This window comes from Syngnathus scovelli, chromosome 6, assembly GCF_024217435.2.
Source record: "Syngnathus scovelli strain Florida chromosome 6, RoL_Ssco_1.2, whole genome shotgun sequence".
NCBI lineage: Eukaryota > Metazoa > Chordata > Actinopteri > Syngnathiformes > Syngnathidae > Syngnathus > Syngnathus scovelli.
Genome location: NC_090852.1, coordinates 9418596 through 9437018, shown reverse-complemented (window position 1 = coordinate 9437018; position 18423 = coordinate 9418596). Strand labels below are relative to the sequence as shown.

Sequence of the window (18423 nt, the reverse complement as noted above, 5' to 3'; positions counted from 1 at the left end):
CTTTTCTCAACAAATCTATTTTATTATAATGCTGATCAACATGCTCGGTGTGTCCGTTGCATGTATTAGGTTCTGGATTCAATCCCAGACATCTCTGTGTAGGTTGAATTATTGAAGTTTTTGTGAGATATTGTATGGCCTTTTTTTTTCTTTTTGGTTTAACTTGGAAGCGCCGATTTAAGATTTAAGCGTCACGCAAAAGAAGAAGTTGGGGCATCACCTGTTAACATTACCGTTGTTTAGCTAAATGGCTAATTAACATTTAGCTCTTCTGTCCTGTGACTTACTGGAGGTGGAATTTCTTCAATTCTGGCTGAATAGAATTTTGATTTCAAGTTGCTTGAGTTTAAAGTTTTTGAGACAAGCCAACACATTTCAAGAAGCTTTTATTTTCACAAGCTAAGATACAAAGTGGAGTGACAAGTAAATGCACAGACAAACGAAAGATGACACATGAAAGCAGTCACTGCCAAAAACAGATCCTCAACAGGATGGAACTTTGGGTTTGCTTTAGTGTTTTCTAAATTGCCTTTTCTTCTAGAAAATGTATCAGTCATGCATGTGAGCCACCACGTTGCCATGTAGCTACTGGATCTTGTAAACATGAGTCCAAAGATAGTTTTAGGTCTAATAATCTAATTGCCATGTGGAGGTACATTTCTATCCAATCAACTAGTGTTTTTTGGTCCAACTTTCACATAATCACTAAGGTAATTCATCTTATAATAATAATAATAGTAATGATTTACTGTTTTCAGTTTATGAAACCAACACCCTGTCATGACCTTTTCCAATGGGGTGAGAAGAAAACGGACCCCATTACAACATTTTCATAGGAATGTTATTTTGGTGCTTGAGATGTAAATCTTCCAAGCTGAAAGGTGCATTTCGGGAAATATGATTTAATCCAAATATCAATAACATGGGGCAATACAGTAAAACGATGTGTATAAAATTATGTGGATGATGTTGTAAAAAATGCCTCAACAATTTACTTGGAGCGAAAAAAAATGTTTGGACCCAAACCTTCACTATCATGTTTGACTGTCTTATTGATTGGGAGGTGGACCACTACAGTAAAGGTAAGTATCATTCCTGGCACATGATAAATGCGCAAGATTTGTACAAAAAAGTAGCAATGGATCACAAACAACCTGCCTGCTACCTCTTCTACATCCTGTGTCCATCTTTATAAAAAAAAAAAAAAAGAAAGTTGGTAAGGTTTTAAGCATGCCTCAAAGGACAGCAGAATATGTTTATGTATGTACTTTGTAAAGCACAGAAGGCACAGCCAGCAGACCTGCAGCACGTGTGCCAGTCAGCTCAAAGCTAAAAGATGCAAAGCCAAGCAGATGGTTGTGGCAGAGTGGCTCAAGGGTTGATACATATGTCCGGCAGTGGCAGGAAAAGGCACGGAAGCTTGCATGTTGCATGGGCAAGGAACCTTGTAGCCTTGACAGTTACTCAATTATTTTTATACTTTACTCACAGATGCTTTGGATGGCAGAATGTTGTCATGGCAACAGAAGTTCATATTGGTACCCGATGGAGGCTGACTGAAAGAGTTATTGACTTCATTTTAGCCTACCTTTTTTTTTGTACCTTTTAACATTTAACTGCTTGATATTTTTTCTCACTGACCACCAATGTTGCTTAAATTCAGGCATGATATTCATGTTACTTTTTTGTTGATATATAATTTTGTGATAATGTGCCAAATGACGTGCAATGCGATTCTGTATATTCATCCATTCACTCTGTACCGCTTATCCGCATTACATTCCCATCTGACTTTAGGCGAGAGGCGGGGTAGGCTGGTTGCCAACCAATCGGAGGTCTGTGATATGTGATTTATACCGGTCATATGCTCTTTATCTCAACTACAAATCCAGAGCCAAAACAAAGTGTCATCATTTGAACGTAACTTCTGTTTGCTGCAAAATATTCTTTGGGTTAGGTTTATTAATTTAACAGATATGTTGTTGATCCTTTGTATTCCCCCAAATGCACTCTTGAATGTTGTATTTGTTTTCACGAAATCTAAATGTTTCAGGGATCACTAATGGAGCGATAAAGTAAACATCATTTGAGAACGCAGCAACAGTTTGAAGCTAAGGAAATGAAACGATAGAAATTCTGCAGAAGAGAAGATGACAACGCAGAAATGGAAGTGCAGGTAAATGGTGTTATCTAAGGCGCGTGGTGACACTGTACACCCCCCCTCAAGAGACACACAAAGGTTTAAGTGATGATCAGTCAATGGAACTATTACTGTTGTTAAACAATTTTACATCCAGGTAGTTTCCGATGTTCTTCCACCCACTAATCAAGAATGAGCTAAATCCACCGGGATATAAAAGTCACTTTGGAGTTGTTGCAATCCTTTAAACATAAAATACAGCACAGTTTGCAGAGAGCCTCAAATCGCGGCAGAACTCGGACTAAATGACGCTTACTCCCGCTGGCTTTGTCGTGCTTCAGCTCCTAAATTACACTCTGACACACCACATGGGGATGATTAAAAGTCTGATCCGAAACCAGAGTGCATGCGTCCAAACACGCGGACAAAACAACGTCCTTTTGGAACCTTCGCTGTGACGGGACTCCGGGGAAATAATTCTTTCAACTCCCCATAATCATCTACTATAACCTTTTTTCCAACAAGGTTAATGTGACACAGTAGTCATCCTTGCAGAGGATTCCAGAAGAACTGTTGCACTAGCAAAACTGGGTGGTGCCTTTAATGGCTTACAACCAAGAAAAATGGAAAATGTCACTGGTGCCGGATAATGAGCAGCGAGTCATTTCTGTGTCTGTTCGTCTTGTCTGCACGCCTTGGGTGATGCACTGCGTTAGTCAACAGCTCAGTAGTTTGTTGATATAGGAAACCGTGGCTGGAGAACAATAGTCCACTGGATTGCTGATGGTGCTGTTTCTTCCTCGAGGAAATCCGTTTCTATATAAATGGTGGAGGATTAGATCAGTGGAGAACATGAGAGAATGTGACCATTCTCTTTTGAGCTCTCTCAATGCTGAGCTCAGTCGCAGTCAGTGTTACTGTTTGACGACTCTATTTTCCCGAGTCGAAGTTTGTGAATACGAAACGGGGACAGTGTCTTTCGATGTCAGCTCTTATCATGAGAAGTGAAACCCTGAGGCTCTGCCCTCTCCATCGCCGTGCGAGCAGAGCCTCACTCGGATCGATATGTTGTCACGTCTCGAGCAGTGGTCCACATCTGAACATTTAGTTACTAGCTAGGGGCGTGAAACTGATACGATGCCACACATCAGTGACCTTTCCGCAGAGAAGGACAAGGCCATTGGCTGGGGAAAAAAATAGCCAAACCAGAACGTTCTCTGGGCTGGTGTGGACTTATTTCCCTGGGTAAACGGTAATCTTTCCAGCCTCAGCCAGTCGCTGAATGATCTGAGCTTCAAAGTCTGCATCGTGGACCCCTGTCTTTCGAAACTCTCCCGCATAACGGTTCTGCTCCCAGTAGTGGTGCCAGTTCCCTCGACCATCTGCCCCAAATCCAAACACATTCACCTGGAAAAGTCAGCATTGGAAGCACATGTGAGATTCTGGACCTAAGGACGACAACGTTACAGATGTTCGTGTTATTCACTGACCTCATCGCAGACGTGCAGGGCGAAGAAGAGCACTAGCATGCCTGTAGATGGGTATCGGCCATGATGCCTGGTCCAGTGATCGTGAATGTATTTAAAGAATGCTGGGTTGAAGATTTGGACCTGGACATAGATAATGAAAAGAAACCACTTGTGACACCTAACAAATTTGCCTTGTGAAACAGTCCCTGAGTTATGCATATTTGAAAACGGATAACCAGGATAAACAAGACGATAAGAAATTCCACTTTTCCATTATACAGGTAACGTTGAGTGCCAGCAAACAAGGCTTTAGGCTGCTCTCAGGAAATCTGACAAATCCATAGTTTTGGTTGCTCTCCAAAATAGGCTGTAAAACTGTGTTGGTCCTCAGGCGAAGTCCCAATGAAGTCTCCACATGCTAGGGATTATGAGGAGTTTATCTATTTTCAGGGATTAAAGAGTGAGCGGAAGATTAGTTAAAACAAAAGGATGGTTTCTAATCCCGCATCAACTAAAGGGACATAATTGCAGGAAAGCAGTTTCTGTGGTTCTGTTGTGAGAGAACAAGCAGTATAATTGCTCACCTTGTCTTTATCCACACGGAGAAATTGCTTCACCGGAGCGTAGGTGCTAAGAGGAGAGATGTTTTGAATTATTTTTCTATCAATTGGATTGATTGACCGTGACGGATTGCCACCGCCCAGTTGTCCAAAACGTGCAGCGCGCTTACAATCGGATCTGGCCCGTAGACAGCGCGCTGGTGATCCAAACCAGATCCAGAGTTTTAAACGGAATCAGGACAAAGCTGACGTTGGCCGCCAGGTTCTTGGCGCTCTCCGGGTACATGAAGTGGTGAGTGGTGTGGCCGCCGGCGTCTTCCTCGTAGCCCACCGTGGGGGCCAAGTTGATCCTTTAGATTGCGAGAGGGAAACAGTATGAGTGATCTGGTGGTGAGCAAACACCTGGATTGCTCATTTGGAAACATGTTGCGTTGTAATCCTGGAAATATTGGAAAATAGCCAAGTCAATTATCTGGCCCTAGGGAGTCCAGGCATATTTTGCATATCTAGCACCGCCATCGGGAGAAGCCATGACTGCTGTCTGTTGTCTTGATTAAAAAACATTCCTATTCAGGTAACCACTAAAATTATCGTTTCTTTTTGCTAAACAAAAAAAATGATGACGACTATGTGATTTGCACTCTGAGATGATGAACGTCGCTTTAATACAAACTAGCTCTCTTGCTTCTCCCTGCACAAAATCCATTTGTCAAAGACAGTCAGACTACGGCTGAACCCAATGACTGTAAAATGTAGTGAATAATGATGACGGCAATAATAGAAGATGGATGCACTGATCTTGCGTGACGCTTTAGTAGGATGAAAACAATGCAATGCAGATATATAAAGGGAAGTCAGAAAACAACTTGTGTCAAAAGTCACAAAGTAGCTATGAATATATTTATAGGCTTCACTTTTAGTACTGGAGAAAGTGAATAAAGCAATTTGTCCTGACAGACAGAAGGTGGGTGGCAGTGGCGGTAAACCAGAGCTCATTTTAAATCCAAATTAAAAGTCCAATTACAGAAATGAGACCGTGGAACATGATACAAGTCGGAAAGTAAGCTGCCCACACTCGTCTTGGAATGCAATGCCTTTCTACTTGTTGAACATTCACACAACACAAACAACTGCATGCACAGTACTGTAATCTGATTAATTAGTCAACTGCTAATCATGCAACCATACAATTACAAACATGACATTTGATCCCGGGGATTTGCATTTGGGACAGTATAACAAGGAAAATAGATTGAAGCCAAAGGATTTACTCTGCATGCCCGTGGGACAAATACCGGTGATGTAATTCAGCTTCTTGGGATTCTTGACCTCCCAAGAAGCCGACGACCTTTAGTCAACCAATAGGAAAATACAAAACGATAAGTATTAAGATTAAATACTGCATGAGCTGCACATCTGTTTATTTCACCGTCTTTCACTCTCAATGGAATTTCAATGATGAATGCGGTGTTCTCCAGCCATCCCCATCCTCACTTTTTTTTTTTTTTTTCTACCTTGTCATATTTCTCCTTTATTCACTCATCTCACCTCATGATGTAGTTGTGTCCATCTATGACTGCCCCGTATCCAGCCCCACGCAGGTTTCCAGAATTCCCCACTACGGCACACCGTAGGCATCGCGCAGGATCCCATGAGCCATACGGGGATCGTCCAGGAATAACCTGTCATGAGGAAACATTAGGGGAAGTATATATACTATAAGCCTATGATTTGCTTATTTAAAAGTAGCTAGATCAAATACCTGGAACAACCTAAGCAGCACCTGCTGGATGTTCTGGGGTTTAAACTGGGGCTGCAACATCTAGAGGGGGAGGAAAATACAGTTACAAGGCTCTGCGGTGGAAACACATCTGACATAATTGAAATGTAGTTGTGTTGCGTGCGTGTGCATTTGTGTTTACTTGGATGAACACAATTAACAGAAAAGATACCGCCTGTGCGGACCAAACCACCATCCAAGATCAGATTAAATGAGGTTACCAAAACATGCTGAGTCATAAATTTGAGTAGATGGGAAAACATTGATGACGTTGATTGTAAAAATAATTGGGCGTTTCTGGAATGAGTGCACCAAATTGAAAAGCTCATAAATCCCAGCTAGTACTTATAATCATCAGAAGCACAGCTGCAATCGGAAATCACACAAATAAAGCATTTATTATATTCATAAGTGGCTTCACAAACATAAATGAGATTTTGCAATAGAAATGTTGTTTTGTGAGATTTGGGGCATAATACATTCATAATTAACTTAATTTCAGTGTGTGTGTGTGTGTGTTTTCTATATTTAGTGCAGGGATGGGCAACTGAAAAGCCAGAGGGGGTTAAACAGGTTTGCATACTTCGAAGCCAACTGTTTGACAGCAATGCGAACTGTCACATGACTGGCTTGACAATGAAAATACTTTACTGACCTGAAAGTACTCACTTTAAAGTATTAACAACATCAGCATACCACGGGGGAAAACTCAAGAAACAAAACTATTTCCCCGTCATCCCTATTTCACACTCGGCCTAGATTCCCTTCTCCCGCCACACTTGTTGTTGCTTTATATTTCTATCCACGCGCTTTCGCCAGCAGATGCGTTCCGTCATGTCTAATTCCTTCTCTTTAATTTCCCCTGCTCCCTCTTTGTTTCCCCTCCTTCTCTAGTCTTGGTCTCTCTAGGACACCCGAGCGGCACACAGCTCATCAATGTCGATCAGAGAGCACTAAATCTCTCTTTTACTCCCCCCATTACCTCTCTTACGCTCCAGCTGGTGCTTTGCTTAGTCGTCGTTTCTGCCACCCCAGCCTTTTTTTTCTTTTTCATCCCTCCATCCTTCAGCTTTTCTGTCTCTGATGCCCCCCCGCGCGACGCACATTGCGCCTCTGTTGTTCCGGGACCATTAATCTTCCTGTAGGCTGGCTCCTAAGGTGCAAGATACCTGGCAGCCACTCCTAAGGGGTTTTATTTTTCAGGACGCTCGGTAAAGACGTACACGTTATACTTTAGACACCGTCAGGAAATATGGAGAGATGTTGTACTTGAGGGAGTGGATCGGTTTTCTGAAGAGGATGAAGTGGATCTATGGTTACTTTGCCACACTTATGTTGAAAGAAACGTAACATTTATATCCCTTCTGTTACAATAGGTACAGAAAAACGCATGCGGATGAGTAAATGTTTAATAACATTACAAGAAATTCACTAATTCATCTCCTGCACCATAACAGAAGAGCCTGTTCTTCATAATGCGCTCGCTCTTTCTCTCGCTCTCTCGTTCTCCCCTGTCCTTGCTCACAGATACACATTTAATATTACTGTAAGCGTCACGAACAAGTGTGCCACAGCACTGTAAGTAAATTAAACATGTGGCTTAGCTTTAACTTCCTGTAGCTCCCTACTACAGTCCAGTCGTTGTCTCATTATTTTATTGTTTAAAAACGTTGCCGGGTGTTCACAGCAATCACGTAAAAGTGGCTTGTTACTTACCACCCACCAGTAGTAAACATCAGAGGGCAGCTGGATGTTGTCTCTGGTCCAAACAGGAGATATATCAGGTTCATAGTTGTCATCGAACCAGTCCGAGACTCCGGGGTCTCCAACGCAGCGAGGGCAGGCGCAGGTTTGCTGTTGCTGGGAGTCAGTGGCGCTCAGTTTGTGTGAGCCCACATAGCTGGGCACCAGCTTGACCCGCCGAGAATCCTCCCAGCTTGGGGGCTCCAGGTAGTTGAAGCCGACGCCGCTCCGGAGCGAGACGGAGAAGAAGAGCGAGGTGAGAAAGACGAGAGCCAGCGAGCCCAGGACGAGCCAGACCCTCGGAGAACATCTTGCCCGTCTGACTTTCTCCGTCGTGTCGCCTTTCCCGTGACTACCCGAGCCCCCCACCCCAGGCGCCGACCTGCTTGGCCAAGGTCTCAGCTCCGAAAGTCTCGATGCACCCCTGAAAGGACCCCCGGCCCAAAAGCCCCAGCGCCTGTCCCGGTGCAAAGTGGAGGAAGAGATGCGGCCCCCCCATGGCCACGCCCCCACCCCTGGGCCTGCCACTGTACCCAGCCCACCTCTTACTATGCTTTCGGTGAGTTCCAGCCAAGCTCTCAGACTACGAGGTCGCGCACGCTTTCATTTAAGTAAACGCACGCAAGACAATGTGTCACAGTCTGTTTGTCCCACACAAGCTGTGCACTTGGCGATCTTCCTACACTTGCGCTCTCTCAGCTCTTTCCACACCCCCACCTCCACAAATATGTGCTTGTCTCACACACTGAAGTTGCCGTTGAGTCACACGCAGCTGCGGTCTGAGAAATTCCCAAGTCCTTTTTCCATCAAGACAAGCTCCTCATCTTTATCCCGACTTTCGCATCCGGCCTGCTGTGTCCTTCCCTCTTTGATGCTTTCAGCGGCAATCCATCAACGAGCAAATGTAGATGCAGCAGGTCGTCGTCCTTCTCCGCTCTACCATCTGTGCAAGCGATGAAGCTCAGCTCAAGCTCTCCGCTTTCTCTTTTGCTTGGTGTCTTTTGTTGCACTGGTCTGAGCCCAGGAAAGCGTGTACTCTAGTTGAGCACAGCGGAGAGAGGGAGGAATGAATGCAGGAGGAGGGGCAGGAAAAAGGAGGGGGTCCGGCCTGAAGGGTATTCTGTCACATGTCGAGCCATTTTAGCCATTACATTGATGTGGTCTTGCTTCTTCTCTCGCTCTGTCTTTTTTTACTCGTGCTATAATTCCATTGCACCTCCTGTCTGCTTGTGCCTATTTTGCTAGCATTTCATCTTGGGGAATTGTCATTTGATGTAGCATAAACTTTCTTGATGCATTCAGATGTTACTAATGTAATTGCAGAGTTCGGATGGCAGAATCCAGAATTTTTTTACTTAAGGCACACCCTACGATGGTATTTTGAGAAAGGATTTGGCTGCAGGATGACAGGCCAGGTCGGGTGGAGTGATGCGGAAAGGGTGCAATGGAAAAAAGAAAGAGGACCAAACCAATCAATCTTAAGTCTCATCTTCTCTCCGGCTGGCTTTGAGGGGACAATAGGTGGGGGCGACATCTGCCCTGCTGCCCACAGACAGTCTGCATGTGCCTTTGAGCTGACGTGTGTGAGCTAACATGTGACACAGTCTTCTAGTTGCCTTAAAAGAATTGTATGCTCAAGCTATCCTGCTAAAGCACCATTTAAAAGCAGCAAGCTATCTCCATGCTGTTAGCTGCATTTGATTCTTCGGATGCTCGGATTAAAATCTGCTGCTAGACCATGAAGGCACAGATTTCAAGTGATGATTCAATTGTTCATTCCGTTTCTGAGCATCTTTGGAAGCCAACCGCAGCTGATAGAAGAATACTTTGCCCGTCCATGGACAACCTGAAAAGTGAAACAAGAGAGAGATGAAGAAGGGGTAGAAAGTCAGTCTCTGGCATTAACTTCATTGACCGCCATTTAACTTAACAGTTCACCAAACGACTCAGAAGGGCTGACTTTAGTTAAGTATCATGGCCACAATGATTTAAATCATTTTGTTCTGTGAACCGGGTCAGCCACATCATGTGTTTGGGGAATTGTGCAACTGTCTGCTCATTCACATCAGAATCAGAATCAGAAAACCTTTATTGTCATTCTACATAGTACAATGAAATTGGAGACCTCCATTCAGTGCATGAGAGGTAGATAAAGTACAAGTCAAATAATCAACAGAACAGAAGAAGGATGCCCCGGTGTCCCCGTCCTTAAGGAAATAGGAAAGTAAATGAATAATAGGAAACACTAGTGCGGATAGTGCACGGAGGAAAGTGTCATCAGTGCCGGTTGGAGTTGAGGGCGGCGATGGCTTTGGGAAAGAAACTGGTTTTGAGTCTGTTTGTCCTGGTCTTCATTTGCCTGTAGCGCCTTCCAGAGGGCAACAGGTCAAACAGGGCGGAGCCAGGGTGGGAGCTGTCCGCTGAGATGGCCTTAGCTCTGCTGAGGCAGCGGGCAGTGTAAATGTCCGTAAGGGAGGGGAGAGGGCGGCCAATGATCATCTGAGCTGCCTTCACCACTCTCTGCAGCTTCTCCCTGTCAGTGGCGGTGGAGCTGCCGAACCATACTGTGATGCAGTAGGTCAGCAGACTCTCGATGGAAGAGCGGTAGAAGGTCAGCAACAGGTCGATGTTCAGGTTGTACCTCCTGAGGACTCTCGGGAAGTGTAACCGTTGCTGGGCTTTCTTGACGATGGTGATGTTCTCTGACCAGGAGATCCGGTCAGAGATGTGGACGCCTAGGTGCTTGACGCTGTGGACCCTCTCCACCACATAAACGTGGAATGTCTGAGTAAAATGAGGGGGGGAGAAAATGGCCGCTACCGCCTATGCTCAGGCCATGTGCTCCACCGGCAGCAGCCTTGTCTTGCTGCTTATAAAGGCAGTTGAGTGAAAACTGACCCTGACACCTTTGAAAACACAACTCACAATAGACCTGCAATTTAGAATATTTTTTCCCTTTGATCTAATTTTTTTTTTTTACAAGTTACTATACACGTTTTGTGCGGTGGCTTGTTTGTGTTCCTATCATTTGTCATTGACGCTTTGGGATACAATTAGGTTGGGCATGAAACTCGCCTCGACTCCTTTGGGGTTATTAAGAAAAGATCTGGATGCAAGTCCATTTCTTATTCATTTGTAGGGCAGCGGCAAACCAATACACTTAAGTGTCGGCTATTTGTGCTCTTATGGAAAGCATCTCTTTTATGTTTGCAATGTATCTCCCAGGTCTCCTGTACAATCCCACGCAGTTGTCAACAAAAGCCTCCACGAGCGTGTTTCACGAAGCAAATGCTCACTTTGGCACAGTAGCTGCGGCTCATTACTATGCTAAGTGCATATGTGTCACATAACGACACAAAGCACGCATAGCATGTTTTATATCACGGTGTGAAAGCCTGCGAGGTGTTAAACATTGAGACTTACACTCCCTGCAGCAGCTGACAATGTGACCGACGTGTTTTCTTTTCTGTCGAGTACATTTTTGCTTCTTTGGTTTCATTATAGCTTTAACAAAAACTTTCCTGCTATTTATCTTCGTCTCATTTCCGCTACAAGTAATTATGACTCTCTTTGTGTTCCATTTCTGTAACAATTATCTGGTGTTACAAATGCCAGTCTAAGCTCTTGTTCTGAGTGCTTTCAGAGGCGCCCACGAGCAAAATTGCACCTTTTTTTGACTGCAATATGCACAGTAGTAGAGTGGAGCCTCATTGAGCATAATCTGTTGCAGGATGCTCATAGACCTCCAGTTTAAAGAGATTTGGACGCAAATTTCCATCTAAAATAATAAATAAATAAATAAATAAATAAATAAATAAATAAATAAATAAATGCTATGATGCTTGACAGACAATTTAAAAAAACATTTCAATATTAACTCATTGGTGTAAAGTCAACCCATAGAGTCTGCTTTATATTTTGAAACAAGGGTAGCAAACAAAAAAAAAAAAAGCTCATAAAAGCCCAAGACAAAGCAAAATTATTACGACCCTGACATGGAACAGGAATCCAGAACAATCGCCTGCTAATCTGGAATTCTTGCACTCCATATTTTCAGGAAGTGATACTCTGTGCCAGTACAGAAAAAGTTTTAATGAATATGTCAGTTAAGACGCTGGAGCAGTATCTCTATCATTTCCAATGGGAAGAAAACTAAGCAAATTATAAAAGCAAGCAGAATTGTGTCAGCCATAAAACATAACACTGCAATGATGATAAAAAAAAAATCCTTTCTGCTTATAAATGAGGCTACACACGTTTTTATTTCCTCATTTTGCTAATGAAAATTCCCCTTAAATCCCTCAGTGCAGATTCATACAGGTCAAGTGATTATGTTGGTGGGAACATAACAGCTTTTCACAGGAAATATCACAGAGGTGCTTCAAACTGATTTTACTATCAAATATCACTATGACATTTATTGTTAAAAATAATTTCCCTAGTCTCATTTTGTCAGTAATGACAAGATGCATCTTTGTTTGGCATATCAATGACCTTCTCTGAAACCTCCTCATACCTTCACGGTATTTATCTGATGACCGGAACGCAACGAGACAGAAATTGAGATTTACCTCAACAGACATTGACGTGACCTTCACAGAAGCACGGACTGATGATATATTATGCATCTCTAAAGCTCAGTACAAATGACGTACAATGAATACAAGCATTTTGCACACTGTTGCTTTTAACCAGAATCTGGCTGCATTCATCCATTTTTAGTTCTAAGTAATTTCGTAATTCTGATCAACATACTTTGCTGACTTTATGAGACCGATAAAATGTCATCCTCATCAGCATTATTATTTTTGATGTGGATGCCATTTTTGTTCACACAAGTATTTCTTTTGTTCAAAATTGTTCCCTAACATATTCTTGCTGTGTCCTTCTCCCTGTCATTTTTTATTGTTTTCACTTCGCACCATTAATCATTGTTTTGCTCTGTTCCCTTTCCATCGCCTCCTCAATCTGATTCGATATCAATCATCGTGCTACAAGACCAGCCTCCACTCGTTCTTTCGTTTTGTCATTACATGTTTCGCCAACGGCTATATTACTTGCAGTAGCCACAGAATACAAATTGTGTGTTTCAGTCAGCTTGCCGTATGATCGACCTTGTGTCAATATTGGCAACACACCTTTTTGAAAACAAAAATGCAGGTAGACAATCTATTTCATGAAATAATTTTCTTCTTTTTTTATTTTTTGCTTCAGTGGTTTTGAGGAAATGTACCACAGGTTTTGTTGCTGTTTTCAATGGAGCACAGCAAAATGAGATAATTCAATCATATGAACTGCAGCAAGATGAGGAAATGTGTTGGACAGTCAAACAGATGGACGGGAGACAAGGAGGGATAAAAATGGAGAGGGTAGCGGGGGGTGTCACAGCCTATGCATCTCATCTCTCTCACAGTTCCCCTGTGTCCAATTAAAGCCATCACACACTCCGCTGGTGGAATGCCAATCAGCTGTGTGTGTCTATTTGCACACAGCAGCCTTAAATACCTTGTGGAAATGAATGCTCTTAACATTTGTCCTTTGATTCATATCTATTTTCCCCCAGCCTAAATTTCTCAGTCTTCCATAATTGCCCACAGAAACACCTGAAGATGAATTTCCTTTGTGAAAAATGATAAAAGCTTTCTAAATAGCATTTACAATATTTCCCGCTGACACCGAGATACAAGGTGTCACTGAAAAGCCATTATCTTTCTTGGTTTGACAAAGCAAGACCTAAATAAATCTGATACAAAGTGTTTTTTGATCAAGAGCACCGGATTTTTATTTACGTCTATTTGTTACAGTTCACTTCAGTTTTTATTTTCTGTACCCAGTCATCAATTCAGTGACTACACACAGTTGAGAAAGAAGAAACAAATTGTTGTGACTGCTTCTAGCTAGAACCCGTATGCTATTCCATATTGGAAATTGCCTTTTGTCTGTAAGTGGCAGCGTATAACACGGCTTGATTCAGATGGATGAAGGGACAAACAGTGGTAGTTATTAGCACCTTAACTCAATACATGATCATAAAATGGTTCGGTGGGTATGACCAAAAAAAAGCAGTTTATATGCCGTGTTCTTGCAGAGCTCACTTGTTTTTTTCACCATTATTAATCCATTCACATCCAACAAGTTATTATTGTCACATGTAGATATCAGAACCCCCTCACTGCCTTTTTTCAATCAAATCAGGTCAAATCTCAGCGGTCACCAACGGGTCCCTTTTCATCTCCTCTGAGCCGAAGGTCTCTCTGCATTTTGCATTTAGGTGAGCGATGCGTAATAACCTGTGTGAACCTTCAAAATCTAATTGGACGTCGTGCTCCCTTTCCAAATGACCTTTTCACACTGTGCTACTACGGCAGAGGGTGATTTTTACTTGCGGAAGAGTGAAATACAATTTAGTGATATTATGTGACTGGAAGCACCAGGGACATGGCCAAAATGGCATGAAACAAGAATAAGATTGAAAATGCATGAGTTCATTCCACCAGGACTGATTGAGTGACTTTAGTGATCAACCAATCACAGGTGAGCTGCCATAATCAGGCCCAAAAGGCTCATCAAGGTCTTGTGACTCTAATAAGTGTTGATATATGTAATTTAGTCTTTAGTAAGGCTATGAAAATCTATTCACTTTTGTTATAAATCAGCTATGTTGTTTTGTTAATTTTGATATACAGTAACTGTTTCGAAATATTTCAGCAAATCTCAGACCTCAGTTCAGCATGTCAATGGACCATTTTTTTCTTCATAATTTGAACAAAACAAAATTGTATTTGGCTTTAATTACACTGCATATAAAATATTTCAATTGGTAAATAAGGATGCATTTATATATCAAATCAGTTTCAATAGTGTCTTATCAATAGATGCAGTAGGTGTATTGTTTTAAATTGGGATTTCCAGCACCTATTTGTCACAAAGGTCCAAAACCCAATGGACACGCCTGCTTTCTTTTGGTGTTCTTGCATGAATGAAGCCAATACTCTCTCTTCTGCCACCTGCTACCGCCAAGACATTTTCCTCTAATGTCTCCCTGCTCTCACTCACGTCTCACCCCTTTCTCCCCTATTAGTCTGGTGTTGAAGTGAGAGGAATACTGAGGGAAAGAAAGGAGGAGGGTTTTTGGTCCTGAGGGCCAATGCCAACTGCTTACTAATACACACAGACTATCCATCCAAACACACTTGAGCAAGGAATGCGATTTATCTACTCAAAATTTACTCCACTAGTCATTTAAAATGAGAGCCATATGAAGAGTTTATTATCACTGTAAATACATTGAACAGATTATTTAAAAGAAAAAAAAAATTAAATGTTGGCTTAGTATGTAAATTGATGTGACTTTGTGACTGTTGCTATGGCAATGAGTGGCATGAATATAAAATTAGAAAAGGTACAAAAGTTGAAAGAATGGAGTTAACACTTAAACAAAACAAAAATGTCTATGACGACATGTTCCCAAATGCAATTGTGTTGGTGTGATGTTTGAAATAAATTCAATAAAGTCAATTTAGGTGTAGTTTTTCTAGGTTAGGGAAGGAGGTTTGTGAACAAAAAGGGAAGAAGTCAATACGTCCTAGCTCCTCTGAATGCACCGACTTCCTCCAAGACGGGTGAGGTGAAGTTGCCTGGAAAAAAAATTAGAACTGCCTCTTTAAATTTGAGGAACACATCCAGGGGCTTATGCTTTATACCTGGGATTAACTTGAAAAATCATATTGAGGGAAATGTGAAAATCAATGACACAAGCATTTTTTTCCTGCTTATGAGTGATGTATTGCCGATGTACATTTTTGCTGCGCAAAAAAAATGGACAAGCTGCCACCGAAATAGAAGACGTGCCGTTTTAAGGCTGATGGCCTAACAACAGTCAAGTTTATTTGTATACTGCAGCTCCGAATTATAAAAGAGTCACAAAGGGGCTCACAAATCTCCCGACGTAATCGATTCTCATCTGAACATTTCAGCCAACCTGCATGCTTAACTCAGCCATTGCTGCCAGCCTCCCACTGTCACCACGGCAGTAACAAATTTGCCTTTTTTCCTCCTCACAACAAACTAGCTCTGGTTTTCTGTGAAGAAAGAAAGGACAACCTACTCTCATTTAGCCTGTGTAACTCTATTAAAACGGTGTGCTCCCTGGATATTAAATTAGCCTATGAGACATTCTCCTGATGAGTTCATTAGACAGGGCTGGAAATAAATTTGGAATTCAACCGCTGTCAACAGCAAAGCGTGTGTACTGTAATATTCTTATTCCCCTCTCTTGTTCATCTGTTAACACCCAAAGAATTAACATCTTCAATAATGCTGTTTGGAAGAAGTGTTGGAAAAAGAGACAACAGTTAAGTAGGTCTTTTTCCATGGTAATATTGGTTCTATAGTCCATAGATGAGATGTTATTTTTGAATGTGGGTGTTCAATAATTTTATGGTCAGGTGGAAGAAAATGTTTTTGAATCTGAACCTCCTGCTGCAGAGGACAGTATCATTGAAGTTGAAATCTGATTGGGCCATTTATTCAAATCCACGATCTCGTTTGTTTTGTCCACACTGGATCAGGTTGTTAGTCCGCCAGCTTTATTTCCTCTTCCCTATAGGCTAGTTCATCATCATCCTGAATGGAGCTCACAACAATTGTTTAAATAGCAAACTTTAACTGTTGAAGGAGTCCACAGAATCCTCTTCTTCATTACAAACATTGATTTGTTAATTTTTTTTAAACGTCCTCCAATAAATGGCTGACCATTTCCACAGAGTGTTGTTGTCTTGTGCGATGTGCGTTCAAGGTGTGGGTTCACAAGTGCAGACAAAGCACAACTTATGTATAGCTTTTGACAGAAGGGATTTACATTTAAAATCCTTTCTCAGGATTCCAAGAATGCACAATGGTATAATGAGCTGTGTTTGTGTGTGTGTGTTGTGTCAAGGTTTAAAGTTACGAATCCTATTAGCGACCAATTAGTTCTGTGTCCTATTAGCTCAGTCTCTGCCCTGTAGACCACTACGGGGTTTAGCTTTGTCTATTGACAGCATCACAGACTTCATTTGTAAACTTTTTTCTTTTTTTACTTCAGTAAGTGGACTAAATGGCAGGTAATTGGAAACTGAGGGGGGGGGGGGGGGGGGGGTTAATTGGCATGTCAGCACGCAAGAAAGCCAGCCTGTTACTTGCTAATGAATTCAACAGATAAGGAACAAATAATGCAAGTACCTTAGCATCACGTTCAAATGGTTCTTTTTGTCTTCTTCCCATTCAATTCATGCAATCTTCTGTAACACGGAAGGAAGAGTTCTATGGACAGCAGTCTCCTTCAACCCTACACTAGCAGTGCACGTCATACCTCGCAGGTCAACCAAAGTCTGTTCCGTGATGGTCAGACTTCTTAAATTCCTATTTGAAATTCTGAATAATTTCACCCAAAGTTCAAACTGTTGCCATCATGAAACCACCCAATTGGTACGTACAAAGCAGTAGGGTTTTTTCATGTCGTATGAAAAAAAAGACACTTTTGGGCGTACAATCAACCCATTGACATACAAGACAAAGAGGGCACACAAAACTGGGTAAGTATATGCAGTCATTTTTTGGTGGGATGGGAAAACAAGTGTTTTCAGCATGGTTTGAATGCCATTTTCTTTCCTCGAGTACACACACGTTCTTATCTGTCAATTTAGCTAGTTTAATATTTGTTGAGTGACCCTTTCATGAGAGGAGGCAAAAGTCTCATTTCACTCTCAGACACTGCTGCGCCATTCACTCCATCCTTAACCACCAAGCCACCATCATTTTAATCTTTCCTGAGGAGAAAAAAGACCAACAAAAACAAGACTAAAAATACAGACTTAATCATGCTTAAGTGTGTTGTGCAGCGGCCATATAAGGAGCAAATGCACCGAACTGAGGGCCCAATGGGTGGGAAAGGTGACAAAGAACTGACATTGGCATACATTTTAGAGGTAGAGTGAAGCTCCAACTGGTGCAGATGCAAAAAGCCCCTAATCTCCAGCACCGGTGAATGAGATGATTGCATCTTCATCCTTATAACGCAATGAAACAACATTACTTCCTTACAATATAATGCATAAAAAAAACAACAAAAAAAACGATTCACCTTACTGTATCAGATGTTCCTCACGAGATTTTTGGTGGATAGATCTCCCAAAAGCGTTGACTTCAAGCATTCTCTTTCCTTCTCGTCAGCCCCGCTTCACCCAGTCGCTCGTTGCTGATTCGTCTCACACTCTGAATCTAAATGTTTTCTGTTTTTTTTTTTCGCTATGCACGCTCTCAATGCCAAACGCGTTGATGACTCTAGATAACGCTTGCTCGTGGAGGATGTTAGCGAATCCTAACTAGCCCAAGACAGATGTTAGGAAGCGTTGAGTCCGAGCATTATCCCGCTCGATTAAAAATGATCGGGGGGAAAAATACTACAGCGGACTGATCTAGTAGCCGACTCGTCATAATCCATGCATTAAGAGCAGGTGGAGGGTGTGCGTATTATTATTTTTTTCACCCCTGGGAAAAACGCTCCTCAATGCATCTCTCCATCACAGACGGCTATTGGTGTCAAGCGAGCAGCAATATGGTTAATAAGATACTACTTCCGGTCGGGCCTTTTCTAAATCACCATTGTCGCTCTGTTCGTGCGTGTGTGTGTGTGTGTGTGTGTCGGGGGGGGGGGGGTTACTGAGAAAGAAAATAAAAATGCTTTTTTTC

At 42.2% G+C, this 18423-nt stretch overlaps 1 protein-coding gene and 1 long non-coding RNA gene across 3 annotated transcripts; both read right to left on the bottom strand.

Moving 5' to 3' along the window:
* Positions 1-369: 369 nt before the first annotated feature.
* st3gal2 (ST3 beta-galactoside alpha-2,3-sialyltransferase 2) lies at positions 370-11012 on the bottom strand. Its single transcript, XM_049723159.2, has 10 exons — positions 10989-11012; positions 10334-10476; positions 8529-8706; positions 7666-8292; positions 5932-5991; positions 5718-5851; positions 4340-4519; positions 4194-4239; positions 3631-3750; positions 370-3547 (listed from the first exon to the last, which is right to left on the bottom strand). Exons 1-10 carry the CDS (start codon positions 11010-11012, stop codon positions 3374-3376), a joined length of 1686 nt encoding a protein of 561 aa, XP_049579116.2. The 3' UTR covers positions 370-3373.
* Positions 11013-14940: 3928 nt separating this feature from the next.
* Positions 14941-18355, bottom strand: LOC125970335 (uncharacterized). Of its 2 annotated transcripts, none has more exons than XR_007482065.1 (3): positions 17816-18355; positions 17652-17741; positions 14941-17501 (listed from the first exon to the last, which is right to left on the bottom strand). It is a non-coding gene; the product is annotated as an uncharacterized lncRNA (long non-coding RNA). The 2 variants fall into 2 exon arrangements; XR_007482066.1 differs by having other exon boundaries at positions 17821-18355.
* Positions 18356-18423: the final 68 nt, after the last annotated feature.

Bases quoted from the DNA above. Each gene is read 5' to 3' on its own strand.
- st3gal2 (XM_049723159.2), bottom strand. From the start codon at position 11,012: ATGAGCCGCAGCTACTGTGCCAAA. The intron at 4,520-5,717 runs GTGAGATGAGTG...CGCAATCTAAAG, and splicing joins GGACACAACTACATCATGAG to GATCAACTTGGCCCCCACGG. The intron at 3,548-3,630 runs GTCAGTGAATAA...TGACTTTTCCAG, and splicing joins CCCTGCACGTCTGCGATGAG to GTGAATGTGTTTGGATTTGG.